The sequence below is a fragment of the Lepisosteus oculatus genome, chromosome 8, assembly GCF_040954835.1.
Source record: "Lepisosteus oculatus isolate fLepOcu1 chromosome 8, fLepOcu1.hap2, whole genome shotgun sequence".
NCBI classification, from domain to species: Eukaryota; Metazoa; Chordata; class Actinopteri; order Semionotiformes; family Lepisosteidae; genus Lepisosteus; species Lepisosteus oculatus.
In genome coordinates, this window is record NC_090703.1 from 40,319,143 (window position 1) to 40,346,946 (window position 27,804).

Consider the following 27,804-nt stretch of genomic DNA (forward strand, 5'->3'; position numbering starts at 1 on the left):
GATTCTGTCAGTATTATATCATTTGCACCTGTTTGTGCCTTGACAGCAGAAACCTGTTTACATTGTGCAATTCTGTTTAAAAACATTGAAATCCAGCTTCAGCAGTTAACCTGACAAAAGCAGCATTAAGGAGGTGAATCCACTGATTCTGTTAAGAAAGCTCCTGCCATGAATGTTTTGTACATACAATGTCAGTGGTGAAATAGAATTCTGGGTGTTTGGAATCTGTGCCTTACAGTTTAAGGTGGCGTACAGTATAATTTTAATTTATATTCTTCTCCTAATCACATGAATATGCTGGTATTGTTTAAAACACTCCCAACACCTCTTCTGCTGACTTGTGATCCTGGGCTTCACTGTCTCTTGTCTGAAGTTCAAGGCAAATTGTAATGCAGACCCATGTAGCTTGAAACTGAGAACCACCCTTTACAGATATCAGGACTATTCTGTGTTTTGCAGTACCTGCACATCCATGGTGTTCACAGTTTTTTGTATGACCTTCTGGAGTAGACATACAAGGCCAGGCAAACAGATTTTTCTGTCTCCTCTCCTAATGCTTGGTGTTTTGTCTTTAATACATAAGGCTGCAGGGTGTTGTTGGGGAGGGCTCTGTATATTTGCTTTCTTAAGGTACCTAGCATTAAACTACAAGGAAAGGTAAAGAGTAACCCACTAGGGAAAGCCACATTGAAAATTAACTTTAAAAAAATGCACCTGTGCATGGTGTTGATCTAATTGTTTTCGCTGTTGGCAATGTATATATTAGAAAATGTGATGGTTGTTTTTTCTGTACATTTGGAGCTATCTAATTTGATAAAAATTATCATTTATTTTTCATAATATTTAAGAGAAATAATACATTTCCTGATATAGAAATATGACTCTAATGTTCCACCGTGTCACCAACCTCTGTCTGCAGAGGGTAAAACTGTACTGTTTAACAAGGCCTTGAGTGGCCAGACACTTTTTAAACAGAAAAGCTATTTAAAGCCCTTGGATGAGCACTACACTCCAGTTTGTAAATACAGCTCCTTTTTTCTTAGAACTTCCGGATCCCTTAATCTAATTTATTTGACATCATGAAAAAGTCACCTGCAAGGTATTTATTACAAATGACAAGTGGTCAACAACACTCATAAATTAAGAGCATTAACCATGCCAGCGTTAAGGGGGAAACAGATCTCCTGTTTCTTGTTAAAAGACAAGGCAGGTCGCAAAAGAGAGGCCACGTCGGCTGTCAACGTGTTTAATGATCCAAGACTCTTGAAGGACCACATCCACAGCATCACTTGTCGGTTTGCTCCTCACACCCACCACCTTTTGTGTAAAGACACGAGAACTAAATTCATCCATCGATTTTCTAACCGATTTAGGGTCGCGGGCGGAGCTGGAGCCTATCCTGGCAGGCAACAAAACCATATTCAGATCCCCCCTTTAAACAAAATCTCACGAAGTCTAATGTGCTGATGTGCGATAGATTTTTTTAGATCTGATGTTTTCCAGCCTGTTTTTCTAATTCTAATATCAGACTATTTCTCCCTTGTATTTTACATGAATACTCTCACATTATTTAAGCACATGAGAGGAGGACAGATCTCTAGACCCAAGCCAGATTGTCCTGTGGCAAGCTTTTAACTGCATCCCCAAAAGACCATGATGCTTTACAGATTGGTGATCTACTTTTGGAGCAAGAGTGGAGGTACATCAGGGAAGCATAAGCCAGGCATTTTCTAACTGCTTTGTCCAATTCAAGGACATGGGAGACGGAATCGATCTCTGCAAGAACGCCAGTTCATCGCAGGGCAGTGACAGAGTGTGACTGCGAGATCCTGAGAGAGAGGATCTTCCCCGGGGATGGAGGATGTCAGTACCACCAATGGAAAGCTGGGAGTCGCCAGGGCAGAGAGAGAGAGAGAGATGAAGTCTTGTGCTGGAACATAAGGTCGATTTCTTTTCAAAGTAAAAAAGCTGACAAGCTGCCAACTTCTAGATTAGGAGGATGAAGTGTAGGCAAGGCTCCAAAAGGGTGCCTAGCTTATCCTTAACTCAGTGAGTAAGCCAGGTGTACACATTAAAGGACTGCTCCGTTTACTCTTATGTCCAAGTTCACCTGTCACTGATCCTACTTGTATGGTTTTTTTATGTATTTGTACCTGGGATAGAAGCTGGAGTACTTTTGTAATCTTTTCAATCACAACCAACTCAAGTATTTATTCTGCATGTAAAACACAAAACCAGATGGCAAAGAAGGAGTCATAAGCTACATGAACACGTTTTATTGCAATAGCTCTATTGAAAGCAAAATAAGCCAGATAAAATATGCACACTATACAGCACTCCAGAGTCATCATCTTCATCCCCCTGCCCCCCCAGAAAACAACAAAATGCCACCATGGCTCAATTAATAGGAAAACCACGCAACAGTATTTACAGTGGAAGACGCAGCCAGAGACTCGGTTCAAAAGTGACCTTTCCCTCAAAGACACTCGCTGCAGAAATAATCCACACATGAACACACATCCACTGTGAATACTTCCATTCTGTACAGCCTAAATAACAGCTTCCATTTATCAAATTAAACACACAGAACGTAGCAAAGACATTATCTTATCATTAGCATCAGTTATTTATACTTTACAGCAGCAAATCAAATTTAAATACAAAACAGTGTACAGAGGTTTACAAAACTGCAAAATGTTTTTTTTTCTTTCCTTTAATGATATGTTTTTAGATTTTTTTTTAACTTTCTCGTACTCTTTAGAAACCCATCCGGCATTATACCAAACAGCTAATTCAGAACTGTAAACTAGATAAAAACAAATTTCAAAACAGTTGCATAAAGTTTATGCTGTACCTGTACATTTTATCGTAGATTTTTTTGAGGTTATTTTTATTTACCATCTAAATCAGTGCTTTTACTTCAAAAATGGCAGATATTTTAACAAATCATGACACTACAATTTGATGCAAAAATATTTCAAAACAAGAAAAAAGGTACCAAGGCCAAAGGTCATTAAATATTATGCTAAACATTAATTTAACTAAACAGTTTCTCTCTTCTATGTCCTAACATAAACAGCTTTTTATACACGGATGCCCTTCGTACCCGGGTTCATCTGGGACATGAACAGAAGTGACCGCTGAGCTCATTCCACTTCTTTTTCTGGTGAGCCACAACGCTTTTCTTCCACTTTCATTGAAGAGGTATATTGTAATTTGTGGGAAACATAAATCAACTTGACCAAGCTGAAAAAACAATCAACTTCAAACTTTGTAAAGAAAAAAATCACAATTATTTCAGTTTTTCAGAATGTTGGAAGGACACACAAACTGGAAAGGGTTATTGTTTCAGCTGGGTTGGGATAATTTGTGTTATATTTAGTGCTGTCGTAGGCTGGTAATTTGATCCATTCTGTAACAAAACATCCTAAAAATATAAAAAGGTAGCATATTATTCTCTGACTAAAAGATCCAGATGCATTTTGTTTGCAAAATCTGTCCTATGTTTACAACTTACTGAAAGGGAGAACAGCTTTCTTTTTACTTGCATATGACAAAACAGTACTCATGTCTGAGGTTGTGAGTAAAAGCCCAACTAACTTTTTTCCCCCCAATGTCCATCTACTTTTGCAATATTTTTCTAAATTAAAGTGCATAGAAACCCAAGTACCACTGAAAACAAAACTTGTGAGCTGAAAGAAGGTTTCTGTAAAAAATATAAAGTTTACAAGATTTGCGATGGGTTTATGTTTCTTTATGCCCGCAGTTGTATAAAAAGTGAACAGCAAAGGAGTTCAGCTCTGGCCCTACCCAGATACCCCATTCTGTCTGTCTAAAGTAGCTTGGCATTGTGCAGGTAACAAAGTCACACTGCAAACCACGCAGAAGAATAGACTGCACAAACAGCACTTTATACCACATGATGGAAAAAGAGCACAAATTGTGTGTAACACTGTCGTTCGGAGAAAACCCAGTTGGTTTTGCATAGCAGTTATCACAGAAGAGAATGCTCTTTCCCTCCCAGTATTTGCAGGCAGGTCTTTTTGTAATTGTGTTTGTGGAGCTTGTGGAAATGGACTTTACCATCACAAATGTTTGAGGTAAGCATCCATTAAGAAAAACGCTACGCACATCCAATCCTGCCGAATACAAACCATCTAACAGTGGGCAGCGCTTCATATTTAGACATATACTAGTACTCATTTTTTAGTCTTGCATTACTTACATTCATTTTGAGAAATAAATGTTTTAATTATGGGAAACTTCAATGCGATAAAAATAATGATCTCTTGTTTTTAGGACCGACAGTGCCATTGTACAAAATCGCTGTTGCTCTAAGTACACTCAATTACATAAATCCTTTTGTGTGATGCTCAAATGTAAATCTCTGTGCTGTCTGGTAGAAAAGTGACATCAGTCCTGTAATGTATGAGCTATGAACACCGTTAAAAGATCTGTTTAACTGTGAAACCAAAAAAGCCCATTTTCAGCACTATACTGCATATCAATTCTATCATGTGCAACACAGAGCTGCACTGTGGTACTTGCCTCTAATCCCGTTTGCCACTTCACTCTATCTGCTGAACAAAACTTCCTGGGATACTATGTACTTGATTACTGCAAGATATGCATGTCTTAATGATTAGGAAAAAAAAAAACACAGGACTATCCTAATGAATGGATACGGCCAGCATGTTCAAAGGAACAGTATGGAACTCTTTTTTCTGACAGGTTTAATCACTTCAGTCCATCTGGGAAAATCTTATAGGGACCGCTCTTTAACGACTAAAGCTTCAGAGTCTCTCTCCAAAATGGGGGTCTCGTGTTCTGCCCAAAAAAAGTCATCCTGGTCATGCCTAAAGCAGCCATTTGTACAACATGACCCAAAAGGTCGAGTTCTCAACTGCGGCAAAAACAAAGGTATCTAGTTCTGTGACTGTACTTGAACAGTTCACAGTTAAAAAGAAAATAAACAAATAATATCCAAGATAAGTGGCTGTGGAATAAACAAACCATTTTGGTAGGGTGGGGGTATTTTAAATGCTAAAATATCTGCTTACAACAAAGATGAGAGATGTGTTATAAATACACAACTTAATAATATCGTTACATCATACATTTTTCCTGTAGATTTTCAAGTCACATTAAAATTATCTGAAGGTCAATTTGTTTCAATTAGAAAATCATTTCAGATGCAAGGTTGTATATTAAACTATTTTCTTTTACAAGTGGGGTGTACTTTATATTAATATTGAAGGACTTTGTCATCAAGAGGGCAAGTATGTATGCCCTGCCTCGTGTTTTGTTTGAACATGGTTCAATAGGGAAACAAGAAAACTACAGCCAGGCAACCTTACAATTACAACAGGTTGAGTAAGGGTATGGATACGGGTATGCTGGTTGATTTATATTTGCCAAGTCAGACGTAGGGCACTGCAGATGGCCATGGCCTTGTCAATCACTGCAGAGAATTCCCCAAGAGCACATACTGTACTGTTCACTCCTGTTCTCAGCTGCCCTCTGCAGTAAAAGCTACTGTCGTACATATATCTGTTTTTTGTCTGCACTCAAAAAAGAAAGCCAGTGCCGGTGCTATGCTTTAGCCTCCCTAAAGCATCTATTCTAAACAGAACCAAGGATATAAGCAAAATGAAATGGACAGAAAAAGTTGCCATCATTGAGTACCAAAGCTCCTTTCTCCACAATCTCCAGTAAGTACCCAGGACTACAGAGCCAGATTTGTACCACGCAAAAAGAAATAATGAGCAGATTCTGACAGAACGCAGGGTATGTGCAAAGGTTTTATGCATCAAAATAAAATAAAAAACAAGCCATTGCAATAGTAAGACTAGGTAATGCTCTTTTGTCAACTCTCAGTCTATATAAAAAGCTTTAATGAGGTATGTGTGAGGTTACTGTAACTTGAATCAGATTTTTTTCTAGTGTTTTCCCGTGTAGTCTCCTGCAACAACATTGCATTGTGGAACCTCTCATCCTTACTGATTTCTCACTGCTTTAAAGGGTATGCCAATGTCATTTTTACAGCTTCCATAAAAATGCCTTTAAATGTCCGCAGGAAGTTTACAGCTCTTGCTGTTCCGCCAGTCCCAGCCCAGCCTGTAATGCTGCCTCTTGCCCACTTCTTTGGGAGAACGTGCTACTGATGAACGGCAGGCATCTCCTTGCTTCAACAGGCACTGGGCGCGTGGAGAAAAGTCCTGGGGTATGAGCTTGTGCAGACTTTCAACGAATCGACTGTGTGCTTTAGTTGACAACGCAGTATAAACCAGCCCTCAGAAACCTGTACAACTGTACACAAAGGCATTCTTCATTTAAGGTTTGTCAGTTGAAATCAAAAACAAAACGTGAGGTGCTGCTGTTGTTTCCAATGCTTTTCCTGACGAATTCACGCATGCATGACTTCATCCCATGGCAAAGAGATCAAGAATGGACAGCTGAGTCTTAACCACTAGCAAACAGGGTGGAAATATTTCACAAACAAGGCTCCCATTTTTTTAGTGTTCTGTACCACAAAATAAAAATAGTGCATTTTGTACCAAAAAAAACAGTCCTGTAAACTGTTTCGTACCAGTTCGTTCTGCTGTATATCTCCAAAACCTCGCATGAAGTGTACAGCAAACTCCAGTTTTTGTTATTTTGTCCATACAGACATGATAGTACCCCACACTTTAAAACTTTTCTTTTGCCTACATGGACAATACCGTAAATGATAAAAGCAGAAGACTTTTTGGTCATTAGTACATAATAAATTATGTGGATTTTAGAGCACTGTTTTTGTCTGCTAGTTGAAGGTGATGACTGAAATGGAAAACCTCCCCACCCCCATCCCAACCCTGACTAGGCCAGGATTCCAGTCCAACCAGCACCTGATTGAGCACTTGAGCTGGATCAGAACCCTGCTCTGCCAGGAGGGGCCAGGACAAGGTAGGGAAACGCTATACAGAAGACATTCTGCCATGGCTGAGCACAGCCCAGGACTACAGCGTGCCTTGACCTATCCATTCACAAGGAAGGTAAACATGGAAATCCCATCGGAATGGCCGCTCCAGACCCTGTATCAGATCCTTTTGTTACAAGCCGTTGCCTCACCACGTTACCCAACAGCTGATTGTCTGGTGAGCATGAGCAGACAGCAAAGGTGATCGAGAGACGTGTCCTGCAGGCTTTGCTCCCTGGAGCAGCAACAGTGGTGAGACAACAAGCAAAAAAACAGCACTTTGGGAGACAGTTCTCTGTAAGAGGACAGAGTGCCATGAAAGGGCTTTGCAAAGAAATTTCCAATCAGGAATCAGACAGGATAGGGGGAAGAGGAACCAGCTCACATTGGCCAGGTGATGAAACATCTGGCTAATCTCATCAGCACTAGGAGTATTCATATATTTTTACTGTAGAGGATGGTGAGACAGACTGTGCCAAAAACAAATGAGACTATTAAAACAGGGTTCACTTAGGCATTTTGCATTTTTTAAAGAAAGTACTTCAATCTTTCTAGCAGTATTGGGTATTTCCACACACTATCATGTGTTTTCACCCATAGGTCTCTATTTGCACTACGAACTTAAATATATTTTATATAGGAAAGAAAATCCTCACTTACTTGTGGCAACACCTGCAGTGACAATAAGGGGTTTGACTTGTTTTCCAGGCCTGCTCAGATTAGTTGCCAGTAACAACTGCAAACCTGCAGTGGCTATTAATTATAGTCTGAGAGGTTTCTGATACGTGTGTGAATGGAAATACCAGCATATTCCTGGTAATACTATTCATCTGCCAGGATGCCGCCTGCCTCCGCCGTGCAGAAAATCACCTGAATCCGTGAGCAAGGTTTTCCCTCCCATTTCTGTCACTTCCGTAAAAGGGCTTTCTTTAGGCTTTCTGGCTGCTTCGCTGCACAGCGGGAAACCCTTAAGAGAGAGAACACTCAGAAAAGCATCTGCTTGTATCATACGACCCCACTCTGACACCAGATCACCAGTATCGCAGGTGTAAAAGGAGAAACATCAGGGCTTACACCATGAAGAAGCAGGTCAAACCACTGGCCTTTGGCACTGCTGCTCAGTAGGTATTGGGGGCTGGATAGAGTATCAGATCATTTGGCTGAGAGTGAATTTTAAAAGTCCAAGTATAGATCCCCATTTGTCAAACACATACTTGGCAAGTGGTCGACTCAAAATGGGGTAAGGCGGGGAGGGGGGGTTCTACAGCCTGACTGTCATTCTCAGATATTCACAGCATGTTGCACTTGGACCAGGCTTTGCTTTAGCAGAGCTGCTTTCTGCCACCTGAGCCTCAAAGTGCAAGAGCAGAAATAGGAGCAACAATTCCGAGGTGGTGGGTAGGGTTTGAACCTCGCTGAACTGTTGTGGGATAAACTGCGATCCTCAGAGTAAGAAACCAAAGTAGAAATAAATAATAACATGCTAGGTGTAATGCTTGTAAACTCTACTGGCTGATCAGCTGGCCAGACTGCTCAGTGTTGACCGCCCTGGGCTCTTCAAGGAAAAATAAAACATTCTTTAGGTCACGTCAAGGTGCTCCACTCAAAACGGCAACCACTCCACAGATTAGAAAAAGTACTTGGTTTTAAATAATCGCTATTCAGTTGTTGGTGCTGCTGCTGCTGGATATAAAGGGGAAAAAAAAGCCTTCTCTTTTGGGGTGCGTTTGAGGGGTCTGCAGCTGGGGTCAAACCGGAAATGGTGGGGCTGCTTAAAAGGGGCATTGTAGCTCACTGCCGTCGCAGGGTCAGACCACAGCAGCCGGGTTTGGAAACTGACTCGATGCATGTTCTTCAGTCTGTGAAGGAAACGGAGAAAAACATTTAGGATACACAGTACAGAGAAATGTCTGAAATCAACTTACAAATCATGAAGCCGAAGACCGGCACGTTAAATTTATATTTTTAAAGTTCAACATGATCTAAATGATGTGTGTAACAAAGAGAAAAGTATATTTCCAGACTACCAGTATAAACATTTTTCCCCAATCAAAAAGACCAACCTTTTACATTTACATCTGGTTATAATCTAGGCCAGAGATGTTGATTTAACCCTTGGGCTATGAAGCCCTAAATATATTTTGTTTAGCAAATGATTAAAAATTCAAATAAAATAATTAACACAATTAAGTAGTTAAAATTGGAGGTGGTATGAAAACCAGAAAACAATGCAGCCACTAGGGACTGGAGTTGCTCACTCATTCCCAGTAATTATTCTTATCATCAATAGGCATTCCACTATATCCCTAATAGTTGAAAATCCTGGTACCATTAACTTATTTCCACAAGCACTTTTCAATCTTTGGCAGTACTGTGGTATCTTTTCCATCAGGTTTATCCCAAAACAGTTCTGCATGAAGCAAATCCAGGCACAGGAAGTAATGAGATCATGTTTTACAGAACAGCCTGTTCTCCTTTTTTTCCTATGTAGTACCTGCAGGTTTTAGATCTCTCTGTGGGTTACTGTCCTGTTGTGTGTTTCTTAATTTACAATTATGACACACTGGTCTGTGCCATACCGTACAGTAAACAAAGTTATTTCCATTGGAGTTTCATTGTAATGCAGTTAAAAAAAAAAAACATTTGCATCTTTTCTATTACCTTATAAAACCAGCTGAAAATCTCAAACAATCATTCCTGTAATTTTATTTTCTAGCTACTGGATTTTCAACCTTTACAAGGGATTATAGGAAACAAGTTAATTTTCCTCAAGTTAAACACTTCTTTTACATTTTTCCCCCACAAATTTGCTCAAGTTGTACTTATTCATATCATCTCTTGAAATGGAAAAAATAAACAATGCATAGAAAAATGTGAGAATTCAATGAAGTCTGAAAAGGACCTAAGAGAAGACCGATATGTGCTAAGCATGTATTTGTACTTGAAGCATTTTAGTTTAACATCAATAAAACAGTATTTTATCAAGAATTAAAAGAATGGAAAAGGCAGGAGAAACATTCTGAGGTCTGACTTGAGAATATCGCCGGAATATCTGGAAAAAAAGAAACAAAACCCTTCAACAAGTCTGAAGAAATAGTTTGTGAGGACTGTGATTTGAGTGAAATAAGATGAAAAGGCATTGGGCAAGTCCTGAAAACCAACACAGCCTTCTTCATGACTTTAATGGAAAAGCGGCCGACATCATGGACCTTTTTTTGTACATCCCTCACAACCCTCCCCTCCTGTAACAGCAGCTCACAATCGCCACCCTCGCATCACCTGGAATGTCTATGCACTGCTCGCTCGCTCCACTGGCACTCTCACTGCGGGCTCGGGTGGTCATAGCCTTGGATGACACAACTCCTATTGTCCGTGTCTGATAAAGAGCTTTGTTTGTTGAAACAATTCCAGGCCAAGCACAATACAGATGCTTTCGAAACGGTTCAGCTCTGTCAGTCTGGCATGGATAGAGTGTTTACTCACACTGTCCGGCCTCAGAGCCAGCACTGCGCACCACTGTCCCCGCACTTCGAGCCACTGGACTAATTTCATGACGCGCTGCTTTTGAAGAGGGTCTTCGGAGGAGGAAATGGTTCAACCATGAACTGGCACAGGTTTAGAATACCCCCTGTGGATGCAGGGTCTTCCTCAAGTTTTTCCGATTAAGAGATGATCTAAACAATCAGCTTCACTGCTCCACAATACTGGAGGAGCTGCGTCACAGAAGACAACTGGACAGCTTTCCCAGAAAAAAGAGAACATGATAGGCTATCAGATTCGAAATGATATAGTAGTCCCGAGTAAAGAGTTTGTAGATCATGAAGGAAATGATTACCAGTCCTATAGAGGTACTTAACTCTACACCGTAACTCTGTTCTGTAGAGGTACTTAACTCTACACCATTAAATATTATATGTGCTTCTTTAAAGTTATTTGAACTTGGTGTAAATCAAGTAAAACATCTGAAGTATTCGTCAATCTCTACATTTGTCTCTTTTAGCATTACTGTCACCCAAATCACTATCATCGTTAAAATTTCTATGCAGGGTTTGGTCAGAAATGCTATAAAGGTGCTGGATGCAGCTGGAAAGTGATGAGAGAAAAGAGAGGAGTGACCCTGCTGAGCCTTTGGTGAGCACAGCCACAGAACTCCATAAGAAGTCTAAGATCTCAGCTTTTTTACACTTTTGCTCCCATTTCCAGAAGCAAAACACAAGACACACTATGGATATCCAAGCTGGCCCTTTATGAAAGTAACAATGCAATGGGGAAACTAAGTAAGTGGAATGTCCAGGGGTAACACTGATTTCCAAATGAACCCACTAATTTCAGTCCAGATTTAATTGCTGTACTATTCTTCTTTCACCTTTACAATGGATCAAAGTAACAAAAGATGCCAAGCAAAGGTTCAGTTTATTTGATTACAAACACAGCGACACAATCAAGTGTATACTTTCAAATCAAATATTTTTAAGGGACTTCCAAAAGAAAAGCAGGAAACAAATGGTTAACAGATCTGTTCTGTGGGCCTGCTGTCTGGGTATTAACTTAGGTGTAATGCTTTTGCACTTCAGAGTCAAATAGAAGTGACACTTTATTAGAAGAAAAATGTCATTATGAAAGCTGGAAGACTTCAACTTGTCTTGAAACCACAGGGAGCTGGCCGATATCATACATGTTTACACTTGCTACATTATTCCTGCATCCTATCAAGGCATTTATGGTATGTGTTAAGAAACGAATCGGTGACAGTTATCAGGTGAATATTTAAAACAAAACACTGAACGTATTTGTGTGAAGTTGTGGGATGTTTTAATGTAAGCTCTTTCAGCTCAGGATAGATGAAAAGTTGTCCCGTCAGTTCTTTGGTTCTTGAGCCTCAATTTGCACTGCACAGATTTATATGGACTTCTTACTTCCACCTTAAAGAATTACTGGCGTCATGCTAGAGAATCGAGAGAACACGTCAACTGCTCCTGCAGAATGAGTCACAGGCAAAAGATGCGAGTCAGCAACTGAGCCAGGCATAACCCAGCACACTTCCTGGTAACAAGTATTCACTGTAAACACTGGACATCCCAGCCTTATACAATTAATGGCATCTCCAAGATGAAGCAGAAAAGGTACCCGATATGGGAATAAATATTAGGGTACTTGGCCACACCACCAGTTGCACTTGGTGCCACATCACATTTTCGAACTCTATATCAAGACAACAGATTTGAATAACAATAGAGCTCTGCACAAACATGATCTCTCTACTCATGGAACCAGAGGAAATGCTTTGTTAATGGATTTTAATGTCAGCCTTGACACCAAGATCATACAGCTATAGCAGAGAGGAAGATGAAGATGCATAAACGCATCTGTATAGGTTTGCAGTCTTCTGCCATCACACAGGGCCTGGTGTCAATGCTCATGTAGGAGGGCCAACCTTTACACTGCCAGACATACCGCTGGGAAACTACTGTCCACCTTTTCCAGGTTTTTTCATTAGTTAGTGCTTAAGTTACTATATAACGAAAGATGTTCATACTGATGGAGCAGAGGTCTGGTCCTTACCCAGGTGTCTTTCCACTCTTGTGCTGCTTCTCTCTTATCAAGAATCTGCTCCTCTTTAATGAGATAAGGCGGCATAATCCGGTCTTGGAGCCTTACAATGCTCTGGTGTAAACTCTACTCTCACTGGCTGCCTCTATTTCTAAAGCCAGTGCTTCTTGTTACAGGCTTACCACAAATACCCTTATTGTGTCCCAGACAGCGTTGCCGGTTATTAACTTCCATCACAAGAGATGTTAAAGCTGCCTCTCAAGGTGTTGAGCTTAACCTCTTCAGAGCAGCTTTGTCAGCAGGTTGTTGAATTACTTGAAATGTTTGTGGTGGATGTTATTGGAGATGCCACGAGCAGATTTAATTTTAGAACCCATGTTACTCCCACTTTGTACTTCCCAGTGTCTCATTTACTACAATAAATCCAGGTCTGGACTTTAATACAGAATGGATGTTCGGTATACACACCATCAGTCTGGAAGAGGGGTAATCGAAAAGACCAGACATCATAATTCCAGGCCTAACCGGACAGTGTGGTATACTCAAACAGAACGGAAACTGAGATTCAGTCACTGAAGTACTGAAGTCCAAAATGGGATTGAATCAGCCTTACAGAGAATTGCCAAATCGCCTTGAAACATCTCTTTCGAAGCATGGATTATGGGATTAGTACTGGAGTTTAGACTTCTCTTCATTAACACAGTTTAGGTTTTCCCCAGCTTCAGTGGTAGTGGTACTGGTGTAATCTACACAACAAAATAACCTCATCGCTAGGTGGAGTAGAACATGACAAAATTCAAAAGACTTCATGAGGGCCTACTTTTTAAATCTGCTTTAGTATAAAATCGGTCATTGGAGATCATCCCATATGTATTAAACCATATGGATATTTGAATGCTGAGGTGACGGACAACACATCACACTAAATCCATGTTAGGCACAGGACTTCGAGGTAAACTGCTGTGCACAACTTGTTTATTCTCAAAAACCAGTGGAGCAGAAGCTGTTGAGCCTACCACGTGACAGAAAAAAAAAAAACGCATCTCCAGTCTCCCAAAATCAACTATTAAGAGCTGTATCACTGAAATACGCTAAACATTGTTTGGACTGTGCAAAGTATTGGCTGTCGGGTTATTTCAAATAATAACCTTTATTCCTGATCACACTAGATCAGTCCCTTTACCTCTCCCATTTGCAGTGTCCATCAATTAAATGCACAAGTGGCAGGTGTGCCATTTCAAAGCAAAGCACAAACCACGAAACATGCACTGGTCCTTCACAGCAGACAATGGAAGTGGTTTCAATGCAACCAACAAGAAACAGCCGTTCGAATAGAGCCTGTATGAAGAACGATTCTTTTTTCAGCCACAGCACTGGTGCCAAGGGTGGCCTCAAGCAGAAGAGAGGAAGTAAACCCTTGTTCTGGCTATTAACAGCTTTTATCATTGTCCAGATTCCACATTCAAGAGAGCAGGCCTGTATTTTTAAATCGGAGAAAAAAAAACTCTTAGAGACAGTGCTGCAATGGTTTTTTTTTTTATATACAAGAAATGAATTGGTTCCGTTTCTAAATTTGCAGGAGGTAATACAAGCGGATTGCTTCAGTGCTCCTTGGGCATTCCAAGAAGAACACGGATCCTCATTTAGAAGATTGTGTACAATTTTAGTCAACACATTTAAAAAAAAAATACCGCTGCTCTGGAATCATTCCAGAGAAGAGCAAACAGATACATTCCTGAGCTGAAAGGAATGTCCTGCATTGACAGGATAAAAGAGCAGAACCATTTAAGTCTTGAACAGAGAAAACATACGAGGGGACCATAGGGTACTTCCTCAAATGGAAGTGCAGTGGAACCTGAGAAGAGAATTACACAAATTGTGGGAGTGTAGAAAAAGGCATGGTTATCAAAGCTGATATCCTGGTTTCGTTGGGAAACCAGTCTGGAGAAGCCTCAGATATAGTGATCATTTCAATCGCTTATATAAAACGTTTATTAGTCTCTCAATATTTCCCCAGCTCTGCAGACAACTGTGGATAATGTGGTTCAGAGATGAAACTGGCAAACTCCAATGGGTGGGAAAACAAGACCACCTAACAGAAGGCATTAAGCATGTGGATAAGCGGGGTTTGAAGGTTTCCAGGAATAGGGGGAGCAGGGGGGCAGGGTGCACCGGAGTTTCCTCCCTCTCTCGTCTCGCCAGCAGCGCAGGTATCTTGCCCTGAGGGAGTTTCCTTTGTCAGCTCACTGCCAGCGATTACAGGCTCCTGCGCTCTCAAATACAGCGCCTACACTCACTCAGAGAGGGATTTACCTGCAGGAAAGATGAAAGGCGCTAATGCTGCAATCATTGAGTGCACGCGCACACACACACACTCCAATTCACACTGGAACACTGCTGCAGTGAAATCCAGAAACAGATTCTGGAGTGGAAATTCTGGGTATGACAAATGCAAAGCATCCTGACAACTACACAATCCTCTGATCTTCTAGTATTGAGATGCATTCATGTGAAAACCCTGAGGTATCTTACATTTACAATTTATGAAGGCCCTTTAGTCTCCTGAGGCCACACGAGTATTTTACATCAACTAAGAAACATGAGTACAGTAGAACGCCTTTAGATGTGGCCAGAGTAGGAACAGCCCTGGCTGATGGTAAGGACTTCATTCTGTAACCAGAAATCTGAAGGACTTCTAGCACAATCACATGGATGATACCGATACACTGAAATAATTATTCCACTGCAATGAATTACAATGCAGTCACTGAGGAAGAGTTAAAAAAAAAGTTAGAAAAGACTGCTGATGATAAATACCTGGTTATGGATGTGTGACTGGAATATTAAACAGAGAAACGAGTATAAGGTAGTACCAAAATTCCTTCATTTTCAAACTTTTTTTAAAGATAAAGCTCCGGTGCTCCTTTCAGATGCAATAGCACGACAAAACTAACCGAAAGAATCAAATGGAGTAAAATAAAAAGCCAAAATACAACTGAGGATCAAAAAGAAACTAGATTTTATTTCACAGGTTTTTAACCATTTTTACTGGACAATTCAATTTGGGAAAATTACCCAAACCGTCCATCCTTCCACTTTGAGTGAACTTATCCACGAATTTCCAAGGCCGCTCAAGAAATAAAATGTTTTACGATGGTTAAAATTTAATCGGGCACAGTTTCAATAAGCCTGCTGGTGTGAAAACAAGAAAAAAGCTTTGTCCAGTAAAGACTTGTAGTGTGCACAACCTTTAAAGAAAACAGCCTTGTTCCTCTGTCAAACACAGAGGAGATTCTGTCTTGTTTTCGCACCACACAGCTTGGAAATGCTGCTCTACTGGAGATCGCACAAAGGCAGCCAAATATAAAAAAACACATCAGCCTGACAGCAAGTCAGAGCACAGAGTAGAAATTACAGCCGACGTTTGGAGGAAACAAAAACTGTGGTCCTGGACTGGTCTTTCCAATTACAGGACCCGAGTGTGATTGAGACGCTATGGACAGATGTCAAGCAAGTGTCAGCTCAGTACCACCCCTGCAGTTCGTGCCAAGAGAAGGAGGCAGAAACGCCACCTCCGTGATGCCCAGTGCTGACCAGAAATGACCGCAATGGGCTGCGAGCGGCAACTGACACGAGAGAAACTGACAGCGTTATTCGGCATCTCGTGCCCGTGCTCTTCCTATCTGCTGCAAAACATTAGAGTCTGGAATTCAGAAGAATTTGGGTCCTTTGGGTTAGCAGCTGAAGCAGTGATGTGATGAAGTGCACATTCGGTATAGCACTGAAAAATGGATACTAGATTCAGTTTTGCAATAAAGCAAGTACATACTACGTAGCGCACATAAAATGAGCTACAACACACTAAAACTGCCTTTCCTGTCTGACAAAAGCATTTAGGCACTCTTTCCTTGAATTTGAGTGTACACCCTTTTTAAAAAAAGGGTTCTTAGCATCATTTTTTGTAATAAAACTAAACCTTTAATTTAGGTCTTTTAACAATCAATTCGAAATTACTTCAGGGATTTTTTTTATGCATGCACCCAAGCAGTAGCACTATCCATAAAAAAGTGCATGTATATAAGGACAGGCAACGTCACAAGGTGACTGAATTTGTGAAGCAGTGAGACTGTCAAGAGTGTCCAAACAATTTCCACTGAATGTGAACTCTGGACTCGCTGTTTTCCAGCCAGGAGTCCACTTCTGTCTCACGTCTCTTTCGTCACAGTTCAAAGTTGGTTTATTTGCAGGACTGCAAAACGAGTGCAAATCTGTAGAACCTTCATGCAAATACAACTACATATAACTAACTTAAGGAAACGAAATGTAGTTCTTACTTATTAGCCATTTCATATACAGATTTACACTTTCTAAAAAAGTGAACGGTATCTCACACAGTGGCATATTCTAGGAATTAATAGAAAACCTAGGAATGAATATCATCAATATAAGGAAGTTACCTTTTTCAGCTAGTGTACTGAAACCACAAATTATCCAGTTCGCCGTCTTGTAGCCTACAGTGTGTAGCGACAAATTAAAATGGAGCTCACTGCCAGAGTTCCAAGATCTGTGAGGCACATGCTAATTACTCGCATAAAGGGAAAGGATACAGGGCCAGGCATGCAGCACAAAACTCAAGTCAGAAAGTGACGCAAAGAAAGCCGAAAATCCCACACAGCGCAGTTACAGCCTGCTGTGCTTGGCCCTCGCCTGGAGAGGCTGCCACATCGAATATCGGAACGGGAGGCTGGCTTGTGTCCGGCTACACCAGGAGAGAACACTGGCACCGTGGAAGCTGGGGGCTGGGTTCCGGCCTGGCAGTGCCGAGTCACACAGGGAATGGCTGGCCCATGAGGTGAACAGAGACTGCTGCAGCAACTGGATGGAATGCTGAATGCCAGTGCAGTAACCTGCTGCTGGAGGAGAAAGGACACCAGGAGATTGGCTGCACAGGTCCAGCCACACCGGACAAGGGATGTGTGCAGTGCTGGGAAGAGCAATGTGGTTTCCAGAGTTCAGACTCTCATTTTGGGTAACCCAAAGGAAATGGGGAGGTAGGACCTAGAGAAATGGGTTTCAAGAAGATATTGAAATGGAAACTGTTGTCAACAGCAAACGATTTCCCTTAAGTTGAGTTTCTGTCATTTGGGGAAAACTCAACTCTCCATACAGAGCGGTTTCACACAGTGCAGATTCTTATACTACACACAAAAGCTTACAGCCGGAGTACAATTATTCATGCACATTTCCCCAAATAACTTAATCAAAAGTTTCAATGCCAACAATCTGGTTTAGAATAAAGTATTAAAGCCAAGTTCACAGCTCATGAATTTGTTTTACTAAAATGATAGTGAACATGAAGTTCTTATTTACTTAAATGCAAATAGCACATATACTCCCACCATTAAAATGAGCACCCCTATCAATTTGTGAACTACCACTTTAGCACTTGCCTTCCATCACAGTATTATAAGTATCAACCCCAGCAGGCCCTGCAGGATGCCAACGGCCAAGCTGTCGGACATGGGATTGCTCCAAACTTGGACTTGGGTGGATGTGAAGACCCCAGTTTTCATATAGCTTACGCCTGAACTTTGAACACCACACAGATGAGAGTCACCAAAGCGCTACAGTACCCTGACCAGACAATCTGGCAGTGACCCACACAGAAGCTGCATCACAAATACAAAGAAAAGGCTGCAGCTAATGCATACAAATAGCTGCAGATAAAAAGTTACGTTGGTCTGGGTCAGCTGGTTGTGCAAACACAGCTTGTCATCCACGCATACGAACTAATTTGCCGTGAGACCTGTGCTGTAATGAGGTTTCGTGCGACGCCAGCGCATCCTTGGAGAGGAGCGTCTTCAGTGCTGCAAGGGGTATAACTACAGCAAGGCTTGAAGTTCAGACAGGCCTCGTAAAAGTGCCGGTTTATTACATTTCTAATTTGAATGATCATTTTGGGCGAGAACAATAATAATGGCAAATAAGCAGCGCAAGCAGTGATTTGATTAAAATGCATGAAACGGATGAAGGAGAACGGGAACCTCCAGCTAGGTGTCATGAGCATATAGATCCCCCGCTATTGCAAAAAAAAAAAAGCGGGGCTGCGTAACGCAGGGACCACCCAAGGCAATCTGTCTGAGGTGCCTTCCTGGGACCCAGCAGAGCCGACTGTGCCAAATGGCACAGATCTGCCATTAGATTACAGCTCAAAGCTGCCAAAACCAGACAGCCCAAAGGGAAGGAATGATTGTGTGATGCATCGCACACATTACCAGAAAAGCCAACAGCAATACATACTGATACAAAAAAAGCCAAATAAGTAAGAAGTATATTTTGATTGTTTTTTAATTGGAAATTTTAAATAATTTAAAAATTTTAAATTTTAAAAACATTTAAAACCGTTAATATTGGAAGGTTCCATCTGAGATCCGGGTTCAATAATCTTTTGCTATGCTTCTGTAGTTACCAAAATCTGAAGATCACTTTAACATTTAATGTTGCTTCGACTGCAGTTTGCACAGGCTGTCAGACACTTGTACAAACAGAAAGATAAAAGAAACTACATGGAGCAACGCTGATTAAGGGAAGAACCACGCTCTGACAAAGAGACGCATCTGCAGAACTTCTGGGGAAGATGGACAAGGACTCAGGAAGGCAGGACTTGGCCAGTCCTCATAAAAAAACATCCACTTCTTTGAAGTCTCTAGTGCTGGCCTGCAGGCAAAACCAGCGATATGCTAAAAGGGGTTAAGGGTAGTGGCTTGTGCTTGACTTAATTTTTTTTTTTTAATGGAAACACTCATTTCTTCCAAGTGAAATAATATTAAGAAGTTTAGAGCATCCATTGTTAAGATGGCTATTCTTGCAAAGCAATATTACATACATTTCGCTATATACAATATCAGTCTTAAAAATAAAATTCATTGTATGCCACATTATTGTCTGTGCTACAGTTTATATTCCCTTTTAAGCATATCTTCTAAAAAAATATCCATAGACTTAAATGTTTCAGCAGACTACTGGCAGTATAAGGCAAGTACTCACTAACTGTACTAGTAGTGCTGAAAATAGCTTTCAAACCTCTTTGGCCCCTGATCCGGACTTGGTCATTACAGGAGCTGCACCACCACCAAACCTGGCTCAGCCAGTCACTGGAGTCAGTAACAAAGGGTGCTTGAGGGAAGCGAGAAGGAGATGAAATATTGACTTTTGAGGGACATCAAACATTGATTTTTCCTTGTCAAAAGCAGTGGACAGCAAAGATGGGAGAGAAACATATCTGGAGAACAGGAAACCTTACCAAAGGGACAATCCAATATGGACTGAGAAAGGGAAGGTCTTGTGTAACTCGAGATAGGTCTTTAAACAAAAAAAAAAGGACAGGACATTATGCTAAAGCAAAAAACATATTTTGATTTCTAGAAGGCTTACAAGAGGATACCTCATAAACGGTTATTTTTAAAATTAAAGGCCATGGAGGACTACAAGGTCGTGAATAAACATTACACAACGCAGAAGCTGAAAAGACAACCACTGTGATGATTTCCAATTGATACAGCAAATGTTTTTTATTGGGAGGGAGGAGAGAAGCTTCAACTGCCTAATGCAGACACCCAGCAGGCACTGGGGGGAGGCAGAGTTGCCCTCAGCCGATCCTATCCCAGCTCAACCCCCCTGTACTGTCTATATCCAGGCTTTCTTGCTTCTTTGGCTATGCAAGCCTGTGCTCGAGACTTAACGTTGGTGAGCAACACTTTAAGAATGCAAAATTCAAAACGGTCAGACACGTTGCTGCAGTCCAATCTTTTTCGGATTAAAACGGGCTGAGGTGGGCTAGTCCTGGTCTGCGAGACCTCCAGGAAAAATCAGGCTGCTTTAAGTGTTGTTGGTGGACCAGTAGGTGGTGCTGCTCACTCTGAACCAGAATTTATCATCGCTATGCCCCACGTTGCTACAAGGAATTATTTTAGTTATTTGAAAATGTACAAAGCACTGGTTTTAGGCTATTAGCTCTACCTTACAGCATACTTTACATGATTTCTTTGCTGGCTGCTGGGGAGAGTGAATATGGACAAGTTCTTTATTCAGACTGAGGTCTCTGCGAGATAATATTTTTCCTGCAACAGCACGGGGAACTAGTCACCCTTGTGTTAAACAGAAACTAATTCACTTTCCTTGGGGAATGCACACTAACCCAGCTTACCTCAAATATACTTAGGAACACCAGCTTGGTACCCTTCCCCAGGGCAACCCTATGGAACATTACTATCCTAGGCAGGAAAAGCAAAAACATGACCTCTTCCACAATGCAATGTTTTAAGTATGAAATTACCTTTAACTTAGTAGAGTATCATTCATATGGCTGCATTTATTCATTTTTTTCAGCTTGAAATGTCAAATATACGGAATTGAATATAACCTTTTCTGCTTCAGTGTAAACACCAGAGGAAATAAAGGGGAAAAAGGCCAATGTCTGGATTTCCTAGTTGATGACATTTTGACAGAGCAATGAGAATTTAGTTCAGGTGTGAGATGGCACATAGCTAGTGCCCTGGAGAAAAGAGGGGAAAGTCGAAGTGCACTTTTATTGCAACTCCAGCACTTTACCCTTCAGTAAAGAACAGGAAATATTTATTGCCAAGTAATCCGCACAAGGAAAGGGACAATCTCCTGAAGAAAAGTGCTTTCTTTTGGCGAAGAAATAAAGGTAGCATTGACCCTCTTTTAGAAAATGAGCATAACATGAGGTAGTGCAAACAACTTCAACATGGGATGAACACTGGAAGTTTGGAATCATGACCCTATTTCAACACCTTAAACTCACATTTCCATTTCTACAGCAAAGATCCCGTTAACAAGGCTGATGACCAGGGACTGTACAGGCCAAGATGGACCTGGTTGTGTATTTATACATGGCCCTCATTGTCCGAGTATACAAAATGCAGTCATTTGTTCCCTTAGGGTGTGCTTGATTGCAAACTGCACACAACCATGGTCGTTAAGCTGAATTCATCTTGTATACATTATGCTTATATAATAAATACATAGCTCACTATGTTGTTAGCACATAAAGGTGAATTAACTAAGCACAGGAAGGAATAATTAACAAGACCCTGCCTGAAAACTGTACTAAGGACTGCCAATTCAGATTCTCTCGGGTAGTTACCAGACGTGCAAGAAAAAAAACAACAAGTAGAGTAAAGATGAGGTATGAAGTGTAGCTCATCTCACTATAAACTTTTTAAAATGGTGGACATTTTTTTAAAAATGCATTACATGCCTCCCATCGTCACTGGATACAACCTGCCCCGGCTTGCTGGAGTTGCAATCCCTTTTCCTATAAGTACTGTCCTGAAAAAGTAACTATGAAGCATAATCCAATGTCAGAATACAGCTAACCGCTTGAAAACTGATATCATAAGAAAATCAGACACTAACAATATAATGCTGGTAATGAACACTTGTGTGAATGGCTCTTGAGTCTTTCTGGAAGAGTGGGGGGGGGGGAAAGGCTTCACAAAGTCAGGAGTCAAAACACACCAGTTTCAACAGGTTGCACTCTACAACGCCAGCTACAGAACACTTTCTAAAGTACAGTACTTGCATGGGCTTGATGAAAGCAGAGACTGCACCTTTCCACTTGACAAGCAATTAAATACAGGAACATTTACACGTCTGCCAGGGGGAAAAAAAAAAAACTGGGTGCAAGTGTGAGGGAGGAACTCATTTAGGATATACCTACAACCCCACATGCAATTATAGTTCAGCAACAAGAGATTAGGAGATTCAGCACATGCTGGAAACCCCAGGATAGGATAGAGGGAGTTCGATTTCTGAAACATTGGCCTTCCTTCAGGTTAGTACAGATCCCACCTTTCCTAACAGGCTACTTATGCACTATGGGGGCCCGAGGACCCCTAATGATTATTACTCAATAGAAATGCTGAGTGAGAAAGTTGATCTGCTCAGCAGTAAATATATTAAAGCAAGAGTTCTTACACCTGTTGGCATGGTTTCAGAGATTAAAGTGAATACCAAACATTAGGGCTGTCTGATTCAGGTTTTGGAGTGTTGTTGTGGCTGTGGGTTACCATTACAACTCGGCTCTCCCCGAAACCCAGCTGCTTACGGTCTTAACTGGACCCATTGGCCAACGTCCTCCAGCTATTGAGGTGTAGGACTTGGAAAGGATACAGGTCCACCTCCAGGTGTGGTTGCTAGGCTACTGATGCGTCTATCAAACTCCTATATAGGTCCCGAAAGTGAAAGGGTCAAGTCTAACTAGCAGAGTTTTACAGATACAGGAAATACAGCTGGAACTAAGGGGGAACAAGAAAAGACCATGCTTGGTGCTCCCAAACTGTCTTAACAGAATTTGCATTTAAATCACTCAAAGGTAAATGAAACACTGGCACCACGGACCACAGTGTTCACAAATGTATATTTGCTGCATACCAAGACCACTGCAATTTCCCCACCCAGGGCTGTGTTTGAACAAGTCAGATGGCATTATTTCTTCACCTCACAGAAAGAAAGTTTCACCATCCAACAGTTCCCTTCTTACAAAACCCATACCAATTCAAATGTCTAGCAATTAGTACCATGCCATTTTAGAAGCCTTGAAAGAACGATGCTTAAGGAGAGGCACAGAAGTTGGAGCTGCCTCTGCCACACAGCCCTTGAGGGTTATGAAATTTGATTCCAGACGCCTACCTGCTTTGTGGAGTTTGCATGTTCTCTCACATTCCCAAGACAAGCTGAGTGGGATAATTGTCCCTGTGCATATACACCCTGCCATAGGCTGCGTGAGACAGTGACAAGTTTATCACCATCAAGCTTAAATTGGGCAATTGTGTATTCATGTCTATACTTCCAAGCCAAAATCAGAGTCAAAAGTGAACAAACAAAACTACAGTCAAAGAGCTGGACTCTTCTTGAGCTTCTGTCCACTTCCCTAACTGGTTTAACATGATTCCTTTTGTACCTAAAGGCACAGACCCAGCTCGGCCACGTTTAACTTGACAGCTCCAAGTCTAGCACAAAATAACATTGATTCAGCGTGGTCAAAATGAGAAAAGATGATTTCCAGGTTCCATCAGTTCAAACCAGATCACAAATTAAAAGGGCTTTGAAAATGATTAATATTTTAGGTGATACTTTAATGGAGTATTGAACTGCCGAGAAGAAGGACTCCCATATAGCTAATAACATGGTTATTGGGATAATTATCATCAATGTTTTGAACTATAAAGGCCCTGAAATCCCAGCTTTTACTGCAAGAGATCCAAAGGTGATTTCAACTCCTCAACTGGAAAGTTCCAGTCTAAAAGTAGAGCAGTCTGGCAGCAGTGTGCAGCAAGGCGACTGTAAATCAAGCACAGCACCACGTACCCGCGCGCAGTGTCACTAAGTGACATGACGAGCCGCGCCACTGCAGTCATACGATGATCTCAAAATGCCAGGCTCATAAACAAGCTTCTTCGGCCCCAGGTGTGCCGGATACAGCACACAGCACAGGCACAATAGCAGAGCTGTGCCGTCACTGCCCCACGTCCCGACTTGCCTTAATTAACAGCAGATGTTTCTGCATTTGACTCACATATACTGTAGGCTGCAGCTCATAACAAGAATTGGCCAGGAGTTCATTATATACTCCCAAGCTCCGTTTACAGTAATCGTACACTTGGAATACACAGAACGTCTATATGATGGAAAGTACCGGCATTTTCTTTTCCCAAATGAATAAATGATGCGTCCGTTTCCTGTGAATTCACATCTGTCATCTCATATTCCCCATTTCCATTTGGTTTTTTTTTAATTCGCATTTAGGCATAAAAAAAAACATTCATTTCCTTGAAATACTTCCTTACAGTAACTAACTGAAAGTGATACTTCTCTCCCCAGTGTACCACTGTAACGCTTAAAAAAAAAAAAGCAAGGTAACGCCACAGATTTGTGTTCTGGGGCTCCTGGAGTAAGAAAGCTGAACCAGACTGATGCAGCTGGGGTGGAGTGTTGCAATCCGTGATGGACTCACAGCTGGGGGATTATTTTACATTCTTTCAAACCCACAGGGGGAAAAAAAAAAGTGTGACTCAATCATTCACATTTCTGCTAGATAAACAGGTCAGGTGGAGAAATAAGTACAGTTCTGCAAAACAAGCTGTACAAACAGATTGCAGAGGCTCACCCCCTTGGCCCCCGCTGAGGGCTGCGATAAACACAGCAGTCAGTACCACACCAACTGGACTGACTCACTCCCTCCAGGCAACCTGCTAGACACCACGGCCAGAGTTGAGCAGGAAAGCAACAGATGAGGCACCAGGAGCAAGGCACACGTTACAGAGAGGGACACAAACAGTCACTGGATTTCCCATAAACTTGCTCAAACAGGGCACACCCAAACCAAGTATCCTCCATGACCGTCGGCCTCTTCAGAGTGAGAGGAAGAAACCTGACTTTCAGTATTGATAAACCAAACACGTCTTAAAAGACAAGATTACAAATTACATTGTTTGTTGCAGTATGTTACTTGTGGACCCTTAGCATGCCACCTATTCAGTAATAAACATCTGAACATACTCTATCCAACTCTCCTCTGTAAGTATGAAAGTAATACATTTCATAAGAATATGGACGTCTAAATTTTTACTCTATTCATTTGCTCCAAAGTCAAGCTGATTGATAAACCATTGGATGGGTTTTGCCAATTGCATCCCTTCATTAGCCTTCAGAAGCTTAACAAAGATGCCACAATTAGTTGAAGGAAATACCTCCTTTTTGCAGAACAATCATTTAATTCTAGTTTTATATCAACAGGAGACTTACACTGCCACAAACCCATTACAGTATTGCACCACACAGTTTCATTTTAGGACTGTAAATGAGGTTCATCTGTCTGGTAATGGACTCTATGTGACAATCAACATGGATTTAGAAAAGGAAGGTTACCTAATTAACTTTCTAGAGCTCTTTGAACAAGCAGTATCAGTAATGGTCATACAGAATGATATGGGTAGATTTTCAGAACGTTTTTGATAACGCAAGTCATAAAAACTCTCAATGGACAGGAAATAGGCATTGACAGTAATGCACTTATGTGAATTCAGAATTAGTTCACGGGAAACGGAGGTAACAGATAAGATGTAAAATATTCAAAACAGGATGATGCAATCCAACTTCAGACTAGTAAAACTTCATTTAGAATACTGTGAAATGTGCTCACCACATTATAAAAAAATTACCACATTGGAATCATCCCAGATAAGACGAACCAGGCATATTCCTGGGCTTAAATGGATATCCTTCACTAACAGACTAAAAGAGCTGAACCTTTTAAGTCCCGAACAAGAATCACCATAAGGGGATCACAGGGTCCTTCCACAAGCAGAAACATTTGATGAGGTTGATACTGCAGCCACTTCCAAGAAACGCCTGGACCCGATCAATTACGACAAAAAAAAATGCATGAGCTGGATGGCCTGAATAACCTCTCTTGTTTATAACTGTATGCATTTGTATACAAATGCATCTCTGGACTGGGAGATCGCAACCCAATGGATCAAGCTTCTTACCAAGCCGAGTTTGAACAGTGAAGAGAACAGCCTTTCAGAGTACTCATATAGGCATATTTTTGTGTTTCACTTCAACTAGAACATGAAGTTTTTCCCTGGTTGAACTGCCAAGAGAACAGGCAAGCTAGGACTACTGAAATTTCATAAAATCAGCGCTGATTTTACAAAAGCCTGTACAGGGCTTCTGGGGGGTGCCATTTTTCATGGGCTGTAGTGTCTAGCCTAGCTACACTATACAGGTGAACCACACAGTGCTGTGCAGTACCTTCCGTTTCAGTTTACCATTAATCCTGGTATCTGTAAACTGGACTAAACGAACATTAGATTAACTCGTGTCAAATCCCACTGCATTATCAACGTGCAAACTCTTACATACATTCATCCCATTTACTCGGAAAATTGCAGACTGGGGTGCCACCACAGCTAGACACCGATGCCCGTAGAGCCATTTATTAAAGACGTTAATGGGACAGTGATGCATATATCGGTGAATCGGGAATTGGCTAAGAATGAACAAAACTGTTCCGTACCCCAGCCTCTCCTTACACTGCATGGTGTTTATAAACTTTTAAAGAGCACTGCATATTACCAATATTCACACAGATTCACAAGTCCAGTTCTCTGGTGGGAGGAAAAAAAATCAAATACCCCATTTCAAAACAGGGGGGGGTTTGGGGGGAGTTTGTTTGCGATTGTCCTTCACGAACTAGAGTACCGCAAGCTCGCCAACATCCCACTGATCAAGGCCCTGAAGTTTCCAACACCTGTTCATTTCGCTGAATGAATGGCTTCCAGATGACACCGCACCAGGAAGCACTCAAACAGAGCGGCACACGTTTAACCTACTTGGAACTGGCCGGCTTGCTTCATCGCTTCCCAAGCAGCCAATGCTTAAGAGCTCTCTAAGCCCCCGAGTGGCAGGATCCTGATTGTTCTAAAAAGGTACGGCAGTGGCATGAAGCGCACTCAATTTACAAGTGCTCCTCACGCTGCGGAGCAGGCCAGGTAGCAGCTGCAAGGAGAAAAGGGAAAGACTGCAAAAAAAACAGAAACTAACTCTGCCTCTATTCATCTCACCAAGAAATGACTAATACCCACTTCCCTGCTTCAAAGACACTTACTTCTTTCCCATGATCATTTACCCTGAAGAGAAAGACTATTTTGCAGATTTATGGCATATAAAAAAAAGTCAATAAAGAGCAGGGCCAATCCTCTTTATTTTCAGATGTTCTACAAGGGTGCGAAGTAACAGTTAAGCACTCCTGGTGATGACGGGCAAGCTTCCTTCTTCTACTGCTACGCCAGACAAGCCCGACAACCTAACAGGGGCATAGAAAACCTGGGAAAAATCATGACTATTTATTTCAAGCAGTCAGATGTTTGCTGATGACACTATATTCTCACTATAAAGGCAGCTATAGGAGGAATGCAAGCTTACATCGTACTGAACTGAAGTGCCTGGCATGCTGGTAAAGACCTAAAAAGCTGCATTCTCTCCGAAAGATCCTCAAGAAATTGACAATGAAACAGGAATGTCTAGAACAGAGAGGAAAGCCAGTTCTTTCCCCAAGGTTAACCCCATTAAAACACAAGGGTCAAAAGATAAGAAATTACCGAACGGAGTGATGAAATTTATATTTCCCTTATATCTTGCAGGAAAATACATTTAGTGACATTTTAATCAAACATGCCGATTCAGGTTCAACATCAACTAAGCAT

At 41.3% G+C, this 27,804-nt stretch overlaps 1 protein-coding gene across 3 annotated transcripts in view; it reads right to left on the reverse strand.

The window, feature by feature from the left end:
- LOC102693755 (insulin receptor substrate 2-B) overlaps positions 1-27,804 on the reverse strand; it is a 37,986-nt gene that overhangs the window by 3,811 nt on the left and 6,371 nt on the right. Inside the window, exon 2 of one of the 3 annotated variants that reach the window (XR_011190258.1) lies at positions 7,829-8,817. Coding sequence is in view for 2 of the 3 variants with exons in the window: in XM_015351365.2 (XP_015206851.2) it covers positions 14,802-14,821 (20 nt within the window). In the remaining variant the exon portion in view is untranslated. Of the gene's footprint in view, positions 1-2,261; positions 8,818-14,028; positions 14,822-27,804 lie in introns of those variants that run through there. The other 2 variants (XM_015351366.2, XM_015351365.2) reach the window with 2 other exon arrangements.